General features: G+C 37.4%; 1 protein-coding gene across 1 annotated transcript in view; it reads right to left on the bottom strand.

The window, feature by feature from the left end:
• S2P (membrane-bound transcription factor site-2 protease) overlaps window positions 1-18,861 on the bottom strand; it is a 168,744-nt gene that overhangs the window by 126,737 nt on the left and 23,146 nt on the right. Inside the window, exon 3 of the mRNA XM_090390136.1 lies at window positions 14,609-14,688. Coding sequence (XP_090246262.1) covers window positions 14,609-14,688 — 80 coding nt within the window. The remainder of the gene's footprint in view (window positions 1-14,608; window positions 14,689-18,861) is intronic.

The raw sequence follows: 18,861 nt of genomic DNA, 5'->3' as shown, positions 1-18,861 counted from the left end.
CCTGCAATGCAACTTTAACCAGCGACTCCATTATTTTACCCGGAACAGAAGTTAAACTAACTGGTCTGTAATTACCCGTGTCACCCTTTGATCCCCCTTTGTGAATTGGGGATACATTTGCACATCTCCAGTCCGTGGGAACCTCCCCTGAGTCCAAGGATGCTCTCATAATTATGGCTAACGGTTTGCTTAGTTGCTTTGCCGCCTCCTTTAATATAACTGGATAGATCCCATCCACCCCAGGTGCTTTTCTTACGTTTAACTTCAACAATTTCTCTTCCACTTTGCTCTCAGTTATTACAAAATCATTAAGTATCCTGCTACAATTTGATAACCTTCTGCCATTTTCAAACCTTAATAATTCCTCACGTGTGAATGTAGATGCAAAATACTCATTCAGTTTGTTTGCTATCTGAGCAGGATCATCAACAGTCGAACCATCTATGTCAAGTGGACCAATAAGATTCATCCTCTTCCTTTTAGAGTTTATATAAGTAAAGAAATCCTTGCTGTTTTTCTTAGCATCTTTTGCCAAGGATTTCTCGTAATCTGCCTTCGCCTGCCTAACCTCCTTTGTAATTTGGTTACAGATCAACTTGTAGCTATCATAGGCTTCTGTGTCACGTGTTAATTTGTATGCATCCCATGCATTTTTCTTCTCTGTTACGAGTCTCATTAGTTCATTTGACAACCATTTAGGCCTAAACCTTGAACAATATTTCTTAATAGGTATGAAACTTTGAGTAGCATCCACGATTAATTCCTTGAATACTTCCCACTTAGAATTTTCTGTTGTTAACATTGTCACAGTTGATCCCACTGTACAGAATTTAAAAACTGTCAGAGACCACTGTACTCGCCTTTACGGAAGCAAAAACCCTTTCCTTTACCCCTGATGGTAATTAAATCTTTAAGTAAATCCCACGTCAGTACACTGTGATCACTGCCACCTAGTGGTTCTTTTATCTGCAAATTCCTAATACATGAATGATCACTGCTGATAACCAGATCAAGAGTATTACTTTCTCTGGTTGCCTCTCGAACATGCTGCTGCAGAAAACAATCATCGAATAAATCCAGAAAAGTCTGACTAGTGTGTGAGTGACCAACCCACAAGTTCCAGTCAATATCTGGGAAGTTGAAATCCCCCATTATAAGACATTCCGATTTACTAGCCCACTCTATTTCTCTGTACAATTGTTCATTGTACTCATTCGAGTCATTAGGCCTATAACACACTCCTACTCTTATTTGTGCTTTCGCAGTGCTTAAGTCACAGACTCAACAGTGCACTGTTCATCTATATCAACTGGATGCACTTCTCTTGATTTTATGTTTTTCTTAATTAACAGCATAACACCTCCTCCCTTCCTATCCTTTCTATCCTTTCTGTACACATTGTACTCCCCAAATTCCAGTTCGGCATTCCTTATATCAGTGTGACACCATGTCTCTGATATTCCAACAATATCCGCCTTGGATGTCTTGACCAACACTTCAAATTCATCAAATTTATTTACTATACTTCTAGCATTTGTATACATGCAAGCATACATGCTCCTACTCCTATTCTTTGTTACCCTAACACATCCCATATACCCACCCGTTCCACGATGACCACCACCCGTCCCTGAAACCCCCAACACCCCACGCTCCAGGTCGCTACTTATTCTAATAGAAGTTGTGCAAGAATCACCCTCACCTCTGCCTACGGCTACTGTTAAACTATTAGTCCTTGTATCCCCCCAAGCTATCAGTTTTCCGACCCACCTAACACTGCCTCGATAGCATCAGCAAATATTCTTGCACCCTTTCTATTTAAGTGTATCCCATCCCTGTAGAAGCAGTCTCTCCTGTTAACAAGTACAGTCCAGGCTGAAAAAAATTCTATCCCTTGAGCCTTGCACAATCTTTCCAGGGCCGAATTGATCGACAAGGCTCTCATCATATACTCCCTCCTATCGTGTCTGGGCAGAATTGCAAACACTTTCAAATTCAACCCTATTTCACGGCTTTTTTTCAACAGTGACCTGTACTTATTAAGCAATTCTGCCGGTCTCCTACTCTTGATATCATTAGTGCCAACGTGTACAACTATATCACCTTTTGTGCCCTTAAAAGATGATATCTGCTCTACAACGTCATCAATCTTTGCCCCTGGCAGACATACCCTGGTCCTGTTCCACCTATCCTTTTTACAAAGCATGTTCCCCGTTTCCCTGACAATAGAGTCACCAACAACTACTAGTTCCTGAGGGAACAGCGCATTCTGCCTTGGGGGTTGCCGCTGTGTTGCGTGATGACCAAGTGCAAGCTCTGGCGTTGATGTGGGCAGCTGAGAGCCCGATGGGCCCCTCAATTTAGATCTTTCGAGGGCATCCACCCTGTCCTTCAAACTCTCATATAGGCCCATAACAACGCTGAGTTGTCGCCTGATTTCCTTACACTCCTTACATCGCGCACACACAAAGACATCCCCCATGGCAATATCATGTTCCGCTCCAGATAGTTCGACAAACATTTCACAAGTTGCACATTGTTTTAGGCTGTGATGCGTTGGAGAATTGCCCCCCTCAGTTCTCCCCCGAGTCACAGCACTCCTGCCACTTTGTGCCCGTTGCTTTGCTGCTCTAGTTTGGGGCATGATACTTTAAATTAATAAAATCAATAAATTAAATTAATTAAATTTCAATACTACACTATCTAATAGAAACAGTGAAGCGTATTACTGTTTCTATAATTATACGTTATAGCTACCTAGCTACCTCAATTAAAAATTTGAATTCCCTATCACTATATACAAAAACAATGCCTGCAATATTCGAACGAATAACGGTTTTATAAAGTATTACGTATATCTACAAAAACTGAAGCCTGTGGTTGTGACATATGCAAACGTTGCCAACGTTTGTCACTCATGAGAATGGTTACTTCAATAATAGGGTGTACACAACATCCACTGCTTTTGTTGACTGAAGTATTAGAGCACGTGATGTGCAACGATTCTAATACTTCACGTGCTCTAATACCACAAAAGGTGATATTGTTGTACACGTTGGAACTAATGACATACGTATACAAATACATATGTATTTGTGGGTTGCGGTCGGTGACATAGGATATTTCCTAATCAATAATAAATGGTAGTGAAAAGATACACAAATGTTGGTCAACATATTTAATATTCAAATAATTGTACATATAAAATATTCTGCATTACATACGTATATAATTATAAAGAAGCACTGCTGATAACCAGATCAAGTGATCAAGCGTATCAAATTAAACTTAAAATTCCTATTAAAATTGTGAATTTAATTGATCTCAATTGATTTAATTTAATTGATGAATTTAATCATGAAAAATGTGTCGATTTTGGGTTGTACTTTGGTCCTCTTCCTGGTAAACCAAAAGGGGTTTTAATTTTAAATCCCCTGCAGCATTACCACCCAACAATAAAGTCAACCAATCCTTCACCGCTTTTAAACCTGGCATGTTTTTTTCTTCTTTCAATATAAAACTTCTTTTAGGCATTCGTTTCCAAAAAAGTCCTGTTTTATCTATGTTAAAAACTTGTTGAGAAATATAGCACATAATACCCCTCTTCAATAATTTTAACAAGTTCTTTTTTGAAAGTTTCGGCTCCTTGATCTGCACTTGCGGCTTCTCCCTGCATTTTAAATCTATTCAACCACCCCTTGCTAGTTTTAAATGGTTCCACATTTTTTTTTAGGTGAGTTTTCTTCAGATCATCATATACGCTAATGTCTCTCTCTCGCTCTCTCTCTCTCTCTCTCTTTTTTTTATAATATTTAACTTAACTGAATTCTGCATTGGATATTATCTTCAATAAAATTAGTTAAAGTCTCCCCATTTCAATCCTACTAGCCGGCCTAGCCCTAGCTGCTTGCAGTAGAACAGCTGTCTTTCCCGCTGCTAAAATTAATTCTTTATTTTTTATAATTGTTCTTACAGTTAAACTTGCCAGTCCTAAATTATGGCACACATCTGCTTGTTGTTGACTGGAATCAATTTGCTTCAAAACATCTAATTTAATTTTCAAATTCAGTCTTTTTCTTACATTTGTAGTCTTCGTATTGCGTACAGATGTTGCTTTTTCATTCTTATCCACCATTATTAACTCTTCGAAAATGTAACTGCGTTGGTTGCATTAAATATGATTCAATGTTCGAGTAAACTGTCCGTTATGCACTATGTCTAATACCGTACTGAGTGACGACTAGACTTCGGATAAATGCATATAACGCAATATTACAAGCAATATACTTGATCATTTTTTAAAATGTTGATCACGGAACTACGTGACAAGTCTCTGTACTAAAATTAAATTAGCGTGCTAGAAAATTTCACTGAGCGTGGGAAATATTTTAATGCTGTTTTGCTACTCATTTTCAAGCTATCGACCCCATCAAATGAAACGATTTCATTAAATATGCCAAAAATTCAATCTGTAAAAGAGCGTTATAGTGATTTGTGACAGTGTTATAGTCAGATACAGGTTATAATATAAGAACAGCATTATAGCAAACCAGTGTAAAACAAACCACGTTATAACGAGGACCTACTGTATTAAATCTAAGGCAGTGCATCCAGTTTACATGGGTGACGAGTGCAATGCTGAGTCAGTTTGGTGTGATATAAGAACTGGGAAAACAAAATTGGGAGTGGGAGTCTATTATAGGCCTAAACAACTGTGATGAGTATACAGTAGAACCTCACTAAATGGTCACCTGCTAAATGGCCTCCCTCTGTAATTGGTCACCTTTGGAGGACCAGTTTTTTTTTTTTTTCCAGAATTGTCTTGATATCTTTTTGATTCCCAAATCTAATGCATATTTGTGATAGAGTAGGAAGCTGGCGGGAAAGAAAATAACAGGGAACAAAGTCATAACCGTGTTCCTCAGAACTCAATTGAAAGATACTGATTCAAACACATATCTCAGTAAAACCATCCTTCCCCGAACAGTAAACAGAAAACAATTGTGATCATTTCCTAGCTGGCTGTTTAGAGCTAATTCGTAGAAGTTCTTCCCCCCTTCCACTGTGACTTAGTTTTTAGTCAGTATGTATTCCATTAGAGCTGTTTGCAGTCACATAGCCCTTCGTAAGTTCAAGTTTCTAGGTGCATTCGAGTGACTTAAGTCATGTCTGTCAAACGTACCCATAAAAGTCTGGATTTGCCAAAAAATATGAAATTTTACGTCTTCGTAAAGGTGAAAGTGCATCAAAACTCTCGGAAATGTATGGTGTCCCACGTACCATGATTAATAATATAAAAAAGAAAGGGGACAAAATTGAATAATTTATGTGCAAAACAGAGGCTGTTGATGGAAACATTTCGAAAAGAAAAAGGCTGACTACAATGACACTCGACAAATTAGACGAAGCCATGTTTATATGGTTCACACAGCAGTGCTCCCAAGGGATTCCATTAAGTGGACCAATTATCATCGAAAAGGCACACCAAATGAATCAAAAATTGAACGGTGACCCAAATTTTAAAGCAATTCAAGATTGGCTCCATAGGTTTATGGAGCGGCACAGTATTTGGCAACTACAGATTGAAGGAAAGAAAAAGAGTGCTAACAGTGAAATCCTAGTGTGTTATCGCGAAAAACTAAGTGCCTGTATTAAGTGATCTTGGATTGTGCACGGAACAGGTGTATAATTGTGACAAGTCAGGATTATATCAGAAAGCACTTCCTCAAAAAAACACTGGCATCTGGGTCAGAATCTTCAGCCCCATGATTTAAGGTAAGGAAAGAGCATTTAACAATTCTTGTTTGTTCCAATGCTAGTGTGGGCCACAAAATGACATTAGCAATAATTGGCAAGGCAAAAAAACCACATGCTTTTAAGAACATGAATTATATTTACTGCCTGTAAAATATTACAGGCGTAATCTACAGACCAGGTGATTGTGAAGACTATGACAAAAGCCTCTACATGCAAATGGAATGGGCAAGTAAGCGTCAATGCCTTATTATGGGTGATTTCAATTTGCCTCTAATTGATTGGAGTAAATGGGAAGGAAACTCGACATGGGGAACAAAATTTTTAAATCAACTAGATGACTGTTATTTGTATCAACATGTCAGGGAAAGTACTAGAGAAAAGAATATCCTAGACCTCATCATCACACATGAATCAGATGACATAACAGGGCTGACAGTAGAGGAACCAGTAGCAGGAAGTGATCACGGAGTTCTACGGTGGATGATGACGAGAGAGGTAGCAGAAGTAAAAGGCAAAGGAATGGGTTTTAATTTCAGAAAAGGAAATTACGATGCCTTAAGGTACTACATGGCCTCTATTAACTGGGTAGATATCGCGCAGAGAATGAATACAATTGAACTGTGGTACGCTTTTAAAACATTAATCACAGATGCCTTGAATGCGTATATACCATTAAAAAAATACTCCACGAGAAGGGTTCCAAGTTGGATGAATAGTGAAGTTGCCACATTACTTGAGCAGAAAAAGGTGGCATGGAAACGTTACAGAGCAATAAAAAATACTGAAGCCTATAACAGCTACAAGGTGGTGTGTAATAGAGCCACAGAAAAGGTTCGACAGGCAAAGGCAGTTTATGAGAAATCACTAGCAAACAGAGCAAAGAGGGAGGATAAAGAATTCTTCACATATATAAATGCCAAGAAGAGCAGGACAAACCAGATCGGACCTTTACGTAAGGGAAAGGGGATAGTAATAAATACACCAGCTGCCGTTGCAGATGAACTCAACAGTTATTTTGCATCGATATTTACAAATGAAAAGCCTTTTGTGGCAATGGGAAATTGTGGGAGCGAAGTTAAAAAATATGTAATTAATGATATTGAAATTTCGCAAGATTATTTAATGAAAAAACTTTCAAGCCTACAGACTAGTAAGGCTCCTGGAGTTGATGGAATATACCCTATAATCTTGAGAGAGGCGGCAAGCGAGTGCATTGAACCACTGAGGCTGGTTATGCGAGCATCACTAGACTCTGGGGAGATTCCCTTGGATTGGAAAAGTGCAAATGTATCTCCCATACATAAGGGTGGCTCTAAAAGTGAAGTGGGAAATTATCGACCTGTCAGTCTGACTTCAGTAGTAGGGAAAATCATGGAGGCATTGATCAAGGGTGGAATTCAGGATCATTTGGATAGAATTGAAATTCTCAAGGATACTCAGCATGGTTTTGTAAAGGGAAAATCATGTTTAACAAATCTGGTTCGCTATTTCGAAAGGGTCACTCACGAGCTGGATTTAGGGAATAATTTCGACATTGTTTATTTAGATTTCAGCAAAGCTTTTGACTCAGTCCCACATGAGCGGTTGCTTTATAAGCTGGAACAGGTTGGAATCACTGGGAAAATCCTTAGATGGATAGAAGGATGGCTTCAGGGCAGGAGGCAGAGGGTTGTGATAAATGGCTATTCCTCAGATTGGGTTGATGTAAGAAGTGGGGTTCCCCAAGGATCAGTATTAGGACCACTGTTGTTTTTAATTTTCATAAACGACATTGATGAAGGGATAGAGGGCGTGATGTCTAAATTTGCAGATGATGTTAAAATTGGTAGAGTAGTTAATGATCACTGTCAAGCTGAGCTTCTTCAGAGAGACCTAGATAGACTTCAAGAATGGTCAGAAAAATGGCAGCTGTGCTTTAATTCAACAAAGTGTAAGGTATTACACCTGGGAAACAGTAATCCCAAAATAACTTATTCACTTGGTGGAGTTCAACTAAACCCAGTACTGGAGGAAAGGGACTTGGGTGTTACGATACGGTCAGACATGAAATTCTCTGAGCATTGTAAACAGGTTGCAAGGAAGGCCCATGGTGTCCTATCGATGATCTATCGAACTTTTGCAAGTAGAGATAGGGACGTGATAATCCCATTATATAAGGCTTATGTTAGACCACACTTGGAATACTGTGTTCAAGTATGGAGACCGCACCTAAAGAAAGACATCGAGCTTCTTGAAAGGGTGCAAAGAAGGGTAACTCGCCTGGTGAGATCGGCAAAAGGGCATCCTTATGAAGAAAGACTTCGAATATGTGGGTTGCAGAGTTTGGAAACTAGACACCTTAGAGGAGATTTGATTGAGGTGTTTAAGGCTCTGAGAGGCATCAGTAAAATGAATGAGGACGAAATTTTCAAGATTATAAATGATGCTAGAACTAGGGGACATAAATTCAAGTTACGCGGGGAAATGTTTAGATTGGACTGCAGGAAGTTTTATTTTAGCCAGCGAGTTATAAATTACTGGAATAAGTTGCCTTCATGGGTGGTAGAGGCCGACAGTTTGGGGAAATTCAAAGGTCATCTGGATAGTACTTTCGGGTAAGGGAAGCGCATAGGATGATAGGATTAATTTCCTTTTTATTTAATTTTTAATTTCATTTTATTATTTTTATTTATTTATTAATTATTATTATTTATTTATTTAATTTTTGTTTTTATCATTGTTTTGTTCGGATTTTTTTTTTTTTTTTTTTTTTGGCTGGTGCAGCATAAGCCATAGGCTTTCTTGCACCATACGGCCGTTACTAATACTAATACTATTATGCCCAAAATAATGCCTGGATGAATAAAAATTTTTAAGCAATGGTTTACAGAAGAATTTTGTCCCCAAGTTCTTTCTTACCTTGAAACAAAAAACCTCCCAGCAAAAGTCCTTTTGATAATGGATAATGCTCCTGCCCATCCCCTTGGCGATTTAGAAGAATTTTCATCCCATAACCACATTCATTGCATATTTCTTCCAGCTAATACAACTAGCCTATTAGAGCCAATGGACCAGGGCATTACAGAGAGTTTTAAGAGGCGGTATAGAAAATTATTTTTACAGAACTTGACATTATGTGAAAACGATTTAGAGGTAGAACAGTTCTGGAAGGAATATACTATAAAGGATGTTATCTATAACACAGCTGATATATGGCAAACTGTTCCTGAAAAGTTGCTAAAATCTGCCTGGAATAAGCTCTGGCCATCTCAAACAGTACAACCTGACTCTGCAGAACAAGAAGATTCTGGTCTCACACCACCAGTTTTAATAGAAATTTGCAGATCCTTGCCAATATTCAAAAACTTAAATGAAGACGATGTCAAAAATTGGTGCGATATAGACGCAACAGAAGTAGATTATGAAATTTTTACTCATGATGAAATTGTCTCTTATGTTTCTGTGGGATCTACTGAAGTAGTAGATGAAGAAGACGACAGGCCCACAAAATCTACCATTTCCCATAAGGAAGCCAGTCAATCCTTGACAGATATAATCAATTGGTATGAATGCCAAAAAAGAAGCAGAAATGCCAAAAATAATTTTACCACAACAAATTTATAACTTGGCTACAGAAAAACACCGACAATACCAAAAACAAACAAAAATAACAGATTTTTTTAAAACAAATAAATTATGTATGTACAACTTCAAATTACTATAATGAAAATAAGTTTTTTTTTTTTTTTTATTAAGTTAAAAGTATTCTTATATATATACATGTATGTAATTTTTTTAAATTACTGTATATGTATTAAAATTTAATCTAAATAAATAATTCCTAGTTTTTTAGGGTTACAAATTGACTTTTTATTTACTCCATCACTAAATGGTCTATTTCGCTAATTGGTCACCCCTCTGGTCCCGAAGGTGACCAATTAGTGAGGTTCTACTGTATATACCAAACAGCTATACAGAAAAATAGCGGGCCAGCAAATCAGAATATCTCATAATGGAGGTTTATAACTTTCCAGATGTTGACTGGAATTTGTGAGTTTGTCACTCAAAACCTAGCAAGACTTCTGTATATTTCTTGGATGACTGTTTTCTAAAGCAGCATTTTAGAGAGACAACAGGAGGAAGCAATACACTTGATCTGATTATCAGCAGTGATTCTTTATGCATTAAGAATCATCAAGGCCCACTGAGTGGCAGCTAGCACAGTGTACTAATGTGGAATTTAATTAGACATAATTACTGACAATGCTAAAGGGAAAGGCTTTTGCTATCGTAAGTTTAACTACTGTGGTCTCAAACAGTTTTTAAATTCTATGTATTTGGACAAACTGATGATGTTATAAACAGCAAATTCTAAATGGGAAGCATTCAGGTAAGTAATCACAGAAGCTACTAAGCTTTTCATACCAACAAAGAAATACTGTTCAAGGCTGAGACCTAAATGGATGTCAGATGAACTACTGAGACACAGGGCAGAGAAAAAAAAGTGCATGGGATGCATATAAATTATCAGGTGATACAGAAGCCTATGACAGATATAAATTTGCCTACAATTAAGTCAAAAAGGAGATTAGTCAAGCTAAGGCAGATTATGAGAAGTCTCTGGCAAAGCATGCAAAGAAAAACAGCAGACTTCTATGCTTACATTAATAGCAGAAGGAAGGGGTTGAATATTTTTTTTTTTTGGTAGTTGTTGGCACATAGGCTTCTGTGGCCATAATGCACCTCCCAAGGTTTTTGCAGTACAATTGATCCAAGCCTGAGGCGGGAATCGAACCCGCAACCTTTGGGCTGCCAGGCAGGCACTTTACCCACCCGGCTAGCCCGGTCGGTGGGGTTGAATCACGTTGGGCCACGATGTTGATGGGTTAATTGTTGCTGACCATGCTCAAGTTGTGGAAAAATTGAATAGGTATTCTGCATCTACATTCACACACGAGGAATTCTTCAGGGAAGGGGATGCCAGAAGTTTATTAAACTTTAACAAGGAAATAAATGACTTTGTAATAACTGAAAGGAAAGTGGAGAAGAAATTGTTGCAGATGAACATAAAAAAGGCACCTGGGATAGATGGAATCTACCCAATTATATTAAGGAAGGTAGCAAGGGAGGTAAGAAAACCCTTAGCATAATTATGAGAGCATCCTTGGATTCAGGAGATGTCCCTATGGACTGGAGATGTGAGAATGTACCTCCAATTCACAAAGGGAATCAAAGAGTGGCATGTTTAATTACAGACCTGTTAGCTTAATTTCTGTTCTAGGGAAAATAATGGAATCACTATTTAAATAAGTAATGCAGGGCCATTTAGAAAGGAGTGCAGTTATACTACAATCACAGCAGGGATTTGTTAAGGGGCGATCTTATCTGACCAATCTACTTGGATACTATGATGCAGTAACAAGGTAGCAGAATGCAAAAAATAATTTTGATATCATATTTTATTTATTTACTTATTTATTTTTTGTTAGTTGTTGGCGTATCGGCTTCCGTGGCCATAATGCACCTCCCAAAGTTTTTGCATTTTACTGTGATCCAAGCCTGAGGAGGGATTCGAACCCGCGACCTTTGGGTTGCCAAGCAGGCACTTTACCCACCTGGCTAGCCCGGTCGGCTTGATATCATATACTTGATCTCAGGAATGCATTTGATACTGTTGCATTGCACATAAAATATTGCTTCACAAATTGGAGTAGCTTGGAGTAGTATGTTTAAGAAACGGGCACTGCTCTCCTGGAACAGTGTTATTAGTAGAATCCCCGAGGGTTGAGTGCTGGGTCCATTGTTGCTTTCTATATTTATTAATGACATTGATGAAGGTAAAAGAGGCTTAATGTATAAGTTGGCAGATGGTACTAAGGTTGGCATGGTTGTTAATGACAGTAATCAAGGTAAACTACTGCAAAAGATCTAGAAAAATTAGGCAAATGGTTTGAGAAATAACAGTTGATGTTTTATTTTGACAAATGCAAGGTACTGCATATATGAGTAACAGTATTCCCAGATTAATGTACCAACTGTGTTAAGTTAGGATAGTGGAAAATGGAAAAGCCTAGGGGTAATTGTGCATTCAGATATGAATTTCTCTTAGTAGTGCACATAGGCTGCCATGGCAATTCGTGGGATTTAAGAAATGATATATGGGAACTTTTTGCTAGGAGGAATAAGGAGGTGATTATCCCTGTGTACAAGGCTGCACCTTGAGTACTGCATACAGGCTGGAGGCCTCATTTAAGGATGGATAAGGATCTGCTAGAAAGGTTACAGAGAAGGGAAACAAGATTGGCGAGCAGTACAAAAAGGCAAAAAGGTGCTCTTACCAAGAAAGACTTCAGTTCTGCAAACTGCAGCATCTGGAGCCTAGGCGCCTGCAAAGAGATCTGACTGGGGTATTTAAGGCTTCAAATGGCTTGAACAAACTCATTGCTGATGGCATTCTTCCTCCTTTGAAGTTATGTGATCTCTGAACAAGAGCTACCTATCTCTCTCTTGCTTGGAGTTCACAAGTGGTAGCTCATGTTCAGTTTGTGTAGCTTGTTGAGCTATCTTGCTGAAACCATGATCTCTTCCTCAGTGAGGTGTCCCAAGAATTCATGGACTGAGCTAAACTATGTATACTGCCTAGAGGTTATTGTTTCTGTGAAAAAGATAGTCCAATAATCTTATATAGGTTATTGTACCATCTCACTTCAATCTTCTCGGAGTGCAGAGCCTATCGTATGCTGCATAGTTTCTGTACAGCACAGATGAAACCAAACATCAGAGAAGAAAATCCAGTGAGGTCTTCCACTTTTCCAGTAACCATCCAAAGTAATGGCTTCATTTTTCACAGTCTGATGGCAAAAGTTGCTGTGCATGGCATGCAGTATGTACAGAAACAGTTTTACTTTCCTCATTGCTACGTGATAACTGCCACGACGTTCCTTTGTTGTGCAAGCCTACATAGTAACTTATGTGGACTTGTGCTAATTGTTACAACAGTCAATATATAAACATGACTGCCTATTATTGTTATCATTGACATTTACTCACTATATTCACATTCAAATCTTTTCCCTAAATGTTTTTACAAGCGTTTATATTGTAGATTTTGATGATGCCTTACATCAAAATGACTGCCTCCGTAGCCGAGTGGTCAGGAGCGGGAGTGCAGTAACACACGCTCTTTGAGTAGACGGGGGTTCAAGCCCCTGACTGCTGAATACGGTCGATCTGCCAACCCGCACTGGACCAGCGTGGCAGATTATGGTCCATTTCCCTCAGCATGAATTGTTGAGGAGACTCCCATCCTGCAGTGGGTTGATAATGGCTGCACTTTACTTTTTTTTTTTTTTTTTTACATCAAAATTGCCTACAAAAATCAAGCTAAGTAGTTTTAAACAATCCTGTTTTGAGATTATTTTCTGCCATAAGTACATGGCAGAAAATAATCTCAAAACTCCTCTATGCTGAATACCATGTTTATTTACTGCATAAACCGTGCATGCACATGAAATTTTTCTCTCTAAATAAAAATTGCAAATCTATAAAACCACAAATTGTGCATGTAGTTTTATAGATTATCAGTAGATGGAAACAATAGTGCAGAATAAAGAGTATTACTTGCCAATTGCAGGTCTCCCCTTTTTTTGCTTCATGTATTTTCATTTAAAATTATCACCTTGTATATTAAGAAGTTTATTTATGCATGGGTAATGCACACACATTTCTACTAGTTTTAATTATATCTCATCTTGTGAATACCTTCACAACGAGTTGCCATGGTATTGCAATACCTTGAATAAGTAACACTTCACCTATGGAGAAAACTATTGTTACTTATTCTCAGTGGATACGACCACCCACACAAAACCATTTCAAAGCTTATTGGCTTCTCATTGGTGGGTGGGCAGGTACCCTGTTGTTGCAATAGTGACAAACCAGTTATGAAGTATAACTTCACAATATGAGAGATCCCTTATGGTGTGCATGGTTTAATCTAAAAGATATTTCTTGGCTAAATGCCTAAGATTATGAAGGAGTTTGTTTATGCACGGGTAATGTACCCAATAGCCAATTTGCTTCTAATAAGAGAGAGAGAGAAGCAATTGGTAGTAGAAATGACGTGTGTGCATAAACAAACTCCTTCATACTCTTAGGCAATTAGCCAAGAAATATCTTTTAGATTTTACCTTGTATATAATTATAATTTTGTATTTATACTACTGAAGGTCTAAGATATATGGTGCCTGTCGTCTCAGGCATCATTCTTTGGGAATTCCTCCCACCTACACTCTCTTAAAAAATTACTCCTGTATTGCGTTGCTGTTATTGGTTTTAAAGTGCATCTGCATCATAGGACAAAATGCACCTGTATTTTATCTGCAAAAGTTTGTTTAATCAAAGGTAGTGCTGCATTCCATTCTGATTTTAGCAGTTTAATAATATGGCTATCCTTTGGGAGTAGAAACAAATCAGTACACCATTTTGTCTGTCAATGGTCAATGGTTAAAAATCAATAACAAAAACATTCTTGTTGTTATTGGTTTTACAGTGCATCCACCTCACGGGCAAATAAAACCAATATATTGGTATACTGTATCTGCAGAAGTGTGTGTACTGAAAGGTGCTGCATTCCATGCTGGTTTTAGGAATATAATAATATAGCTATAATTTAGGAATAAAAACAGATCAGTACACCATTCTGGTTGCCAATAGTCAATCTTCTCACATAAAAATCTAAGTTTTCACACAAATCATAAGTAATTTGTGTGAAAGTAATTTGGTGATAAATATTATAAAAGAAATTGACTATAATCAATTATATACTTTAACTGTGAAAGGTATTTGAGCTATATAATGATTTAATTCTTACCTTAAATATAACATCAAAGAAGCATATAACTATCCACAATAATGCAATAAAAAACAGGACAGTTGTCAACATCTTGTGTTCTATAAATAATTAAAAGACATCAATACTTAAGAATAAAAATGCTACAAGTGATTAAAATAAGAAAATTTACTGATATAAATTATGTATACACATATACACAATATGTACATGAATAATAATACCAAATATTCTCTCTGAATACCGACAAAAGTATTTAAGAAATAAGCAAAGTAAGCTACCACTTATCCCTAGTAAGGTGGAGAATTATTCTACCTCTAGTAATAATCGCAAATTGCGAACTTTTTATCCAAATTCAAATGTAGACAAAAAATATGCTGCCCACCTGTTTTATATCAGTTGAAAATAAGTTTCACATGTTTAGTTGTTTGCAATAATGCACCAGAATATGGGTGAGGCTGAGAACCAGAGCTGGTGCATTGACATAAAGAAATTACTAAGTTTTTCTGAATCATCTGTAACTAGTAAACTATGAACTATTCAAAAATGAAATTTGGAAAGGACCGTGCACTGCCCAAAGAAAAATGCCACAAAAAAATTAGACTGAAAAGTGCACTGCTGCTGCTTCATGCAATCAGAGCAAATGAAAATGCAACCAAAGTAAGAAAAGCTAAAGTCGATGTAGTACTGCAAATGAAAGGTCATACTTTCTTAATAAAACCTCTTTTACCAAAATCACAGTAACATGCTGGCTGTATCTTTTAAAAAAAACTTAAGTGGACTGCTTCAACAAAACTGATTGTAGAAAATTATAAAATTCAAAGAAAGATAATTTTTCTGTGGCTCCTAGTAGAGGACAATTCTCAATTGTTACAGCTGTTGCTGTAGACAATGGAACCCCACATGAAATATATACAACAAACCTTAGCAACCCCTCTGTATTTTACAACAACATATTTATACTTCACAAATTTAATCCTAAAAAAACACAAAAAGTCACAATCAGGTATCAAGAGTCCAAATCAAGTGTCAGGTAACAGATTCTCCAAAGCAAAGGAATAGATTGAGCAGTTCTTTCTTGAAGACCACAACCAGATATTCCATGGCAACAATCCAAAAAGAGTCAATCCTTTCTGCAATGTCTTCCTACAAGATCCCCATGATGAGTCAGTTAATTTTGCATGATCTTCAATAATGCACCATCTTTGATTTACAGTTAATGCACCTTATGGACCAATGAGGTCCATAAGGGGGCAAGTGTAATGCTGAGTCAGTTTAGTGTGACATAAGCACTGGAAAAACAAGAATGAGAGTAGGAGTATGTTATAGACCTAATGACTGTGATGAGTATAACAAAAACTATACAGACAAATAGAGCAGAGCAGTAAATCAGAATGACTTATATGGGAGATTTTACCTTTCAAGATATTGGAACGTGTTGAACGTGTTGAAAAAAAGAGCACTGCTAAAGAGAATAAATTTATGAAGGAGTTTACTTATGCATGGGTAATGCACACACATCCACCCACCAATGAGAAGCCAATAAGCTTCAAAACGGTGCTGTCTGGGTGGTGGTATCTGCCAAGAATAAGTAACAAGTCTTCTCCATAGGTGAAGCATTACTTATGCAAGGTAGTGCAATACCATGGCAACTCATTGTGAAGGTATTCACAATATGAGATATAATTAAAAGGATGCATTAAAAACTACCTTGGTAGTATAATTGGTGTGTGTACGTTACCCATGCATAAGTAAACTCCTTCATACTCTTAGGCATTTAGCCAAGAAATATCTTTTAGATTAAACCACGCATACCATCAGTCATCTCTCATATTGTGGAGTTATACTTCATAACTGGGTTGTCATTATTGCAACGACAGGGTACCTGTCAACCTGCCAATGAGAGGTCAATAAACTTCAAAATGGTGCCATCTGGGAGGTGGTATCTGCTGAGAAAAGTAACAAGTCTTCTCCATAGGTGAAACATTACTTATTTGAGGTAGCGCAATAGCATGGCAACTTATTTTGAAGGTATTCACAATATGAGATATAATAAAACGATGTATTAAAACTACCTTGGTAGTAGAAATGATGTGGGTGCATTACCCATGCGTAAACTCCTTCATACTCTTAGGCATTTAGCCAAGAAATATCTTTTAACATAAAAATTGATTTTATATCAAAATGAATGTATTTAAATTGAATGTCTTAACAACTCCACTGCCAACTTTTCTAACCCAGGAGTGAAAATCACAGGACTAAGTCAATCTGGATTGAAGAGGACACAGACATTTTTGGGCTTTCTCCTCACTGTGACTGAAATTAATCAGCCTCTACTGAAGGTTGCTTGACAAAAATATTCAGTATTTCTTCTGTCAAGTTGCAAGAAAAAGTTATAAAAGTGGAGTGGTTTGCCCTCTGAGTGGATTAAAAATCTGAAGTCACATTTTTGTGAGGAAGCAGTGAACAGTTAAGCTGTTACAAAATATTCTATGATTATTTTAGAATGTGGACAGAACAAATGGAAGAATGTGAATGTTTTCACTGGATGAAACTAAATAACATTTCAGAATGGAAGAAAGCAGAATCTTAATTATGTACATTGAATCAAAGGTAATTCCTATTGATGATGAAAAATACTGTTTAATTTTGCAACGTAGTAGTTTACCATGAGAAGCAATCTGGGTATACACTAATCGATTAACTAGAGATGAAGGCAGAAGTGAAAGTGATTCTTGCACTGCTTCTACTGGAACATGCAGTAGCCTGATAAGCAAGGCGTTGGAGATTTCAGACCCCGCTGTGGTTCCTGATCCTCATGAAACAAGTAAATACATGGGCTGTGTTAGGGTTACTAAGAGTAAGAACATGCTGCATTAGTGTACATGCATGTATGGTTGCATGTACACTAATGCTAGGAGCACTGTAAATAAATTTGATGAGTCTGAAGTACTGATTAAGTCATCAAATGCAGACATTGTAGGGATAGCAGAGACATAGCATCACTCAGACATAAGTGATTCTGAATTTGAATATGGGGAGTACAGTGGTGAGCTATAGTGGGCTCACGGGCTCAAGAGAGCCCATTGTTATTTTTTTTGAAAATCTGCGAGCTCATTGTTGAGATGATCATTTATTTTACAAATGAAATCCTGAATGCAATTATTGAGTATCCAGAGCAGAAATTATGATGGGGCGAGCAGGGCCCCATTCCCAGCATTTTAATGGTGCAATCGATAGGTTATGTATTTTAAAATTGCTTTATTTTTGATTTAATTACAGTCAGACCTCTGCTTAACGAACTTCTTTATAGCGAATTTTTTTGATTCCCCTTGGTAATTAAATTTAAATAGTTTCTGTTGAACGAAGAAAATTCCCATGTAATGAACGGATCAGGAGAGACAACTGTGTATGCATTGTTCTCACCTCTGGCCTTTAGGCAATTTATGTAATTAGAAAGTGTGAATTAAGGGTGAAAGGGATTGCCATTTCACAATGTTAGTGGTGTCTGTAAAACCTCTGCAGTCATATACCGAGAAGTCGTGCTAATCAACATGCTTTCCATAGCCAGTCAGAGGATTAAGAAGATTCTCAACACGGATTATAGCCTCTGGTGGTCAACCTATGTTGTGGGTCCCCTTTACTCCGACAAATGGGCATATGTTTTTCAGAGAAGTGAGTGATCCTTGCCTTCCAGTAAATTTCTCCTGTCTATGTTTATATGGTCACAGTAGCTGAATATCCGTGTGATTCCGACATTTTGCACTGTATTCAAAGAACTAGTGAGAGTAGCAAAGTAGCGGGGGGGGGGGATTGAGGCAACTAAGATATTATATAAACTTTATGAAGGTGAAATGTTGGCAGATTTTGAAACTTTGTCGAGCCTTTCACTGTGTAGAAAATGTTCTAAAATATAATGGCATACAGGCAATAATTAAAAAAAAAAAAAAAAAACTATCACCAATCTCCAAAAAACTAGTGCGAATTAAGGATGATTACTAAAGAACTTGATGTGGAGACTATAAAGATCGATAGTGTTCAGGCCACGATGAGCAGCTTGTAGTTTGCGGACAGCAATTGTGGGTTGGGGGAATTATCCTGCGTTGTGCAAACATTTTGAATCAGAAGTTAAATATTCCGGATTATTAAATCGACTTTGGAATTTCTTAACCATTTAGCACTATGATCGACATCCTGCAGGAGCTCTCTTACCTATTAGAAGCTTTACAGAATCACAATGGTAAAAGCATATAAATTAATTATTCGAACTATCA

The sequence above is a fragment of the Mastigoproctus giganteus genome, chromosome 1, assembly GCF_048544385.1.
Source record: "Mastigoproctus giganteus isolate SK-2022 chromosome 1, ASM4854438v1, whole genome shotgun sequence".
Lineage (NCBI taxonomy): Eukaryota > Metazoa > Arthropoda > Arachnida > Uropygi > Thelyphonidae > Mastigoproctus > Mastigoproctus giganteus.
This window is presented reverse-complemented; position numbering and strand designations above follow the sequence as displayed.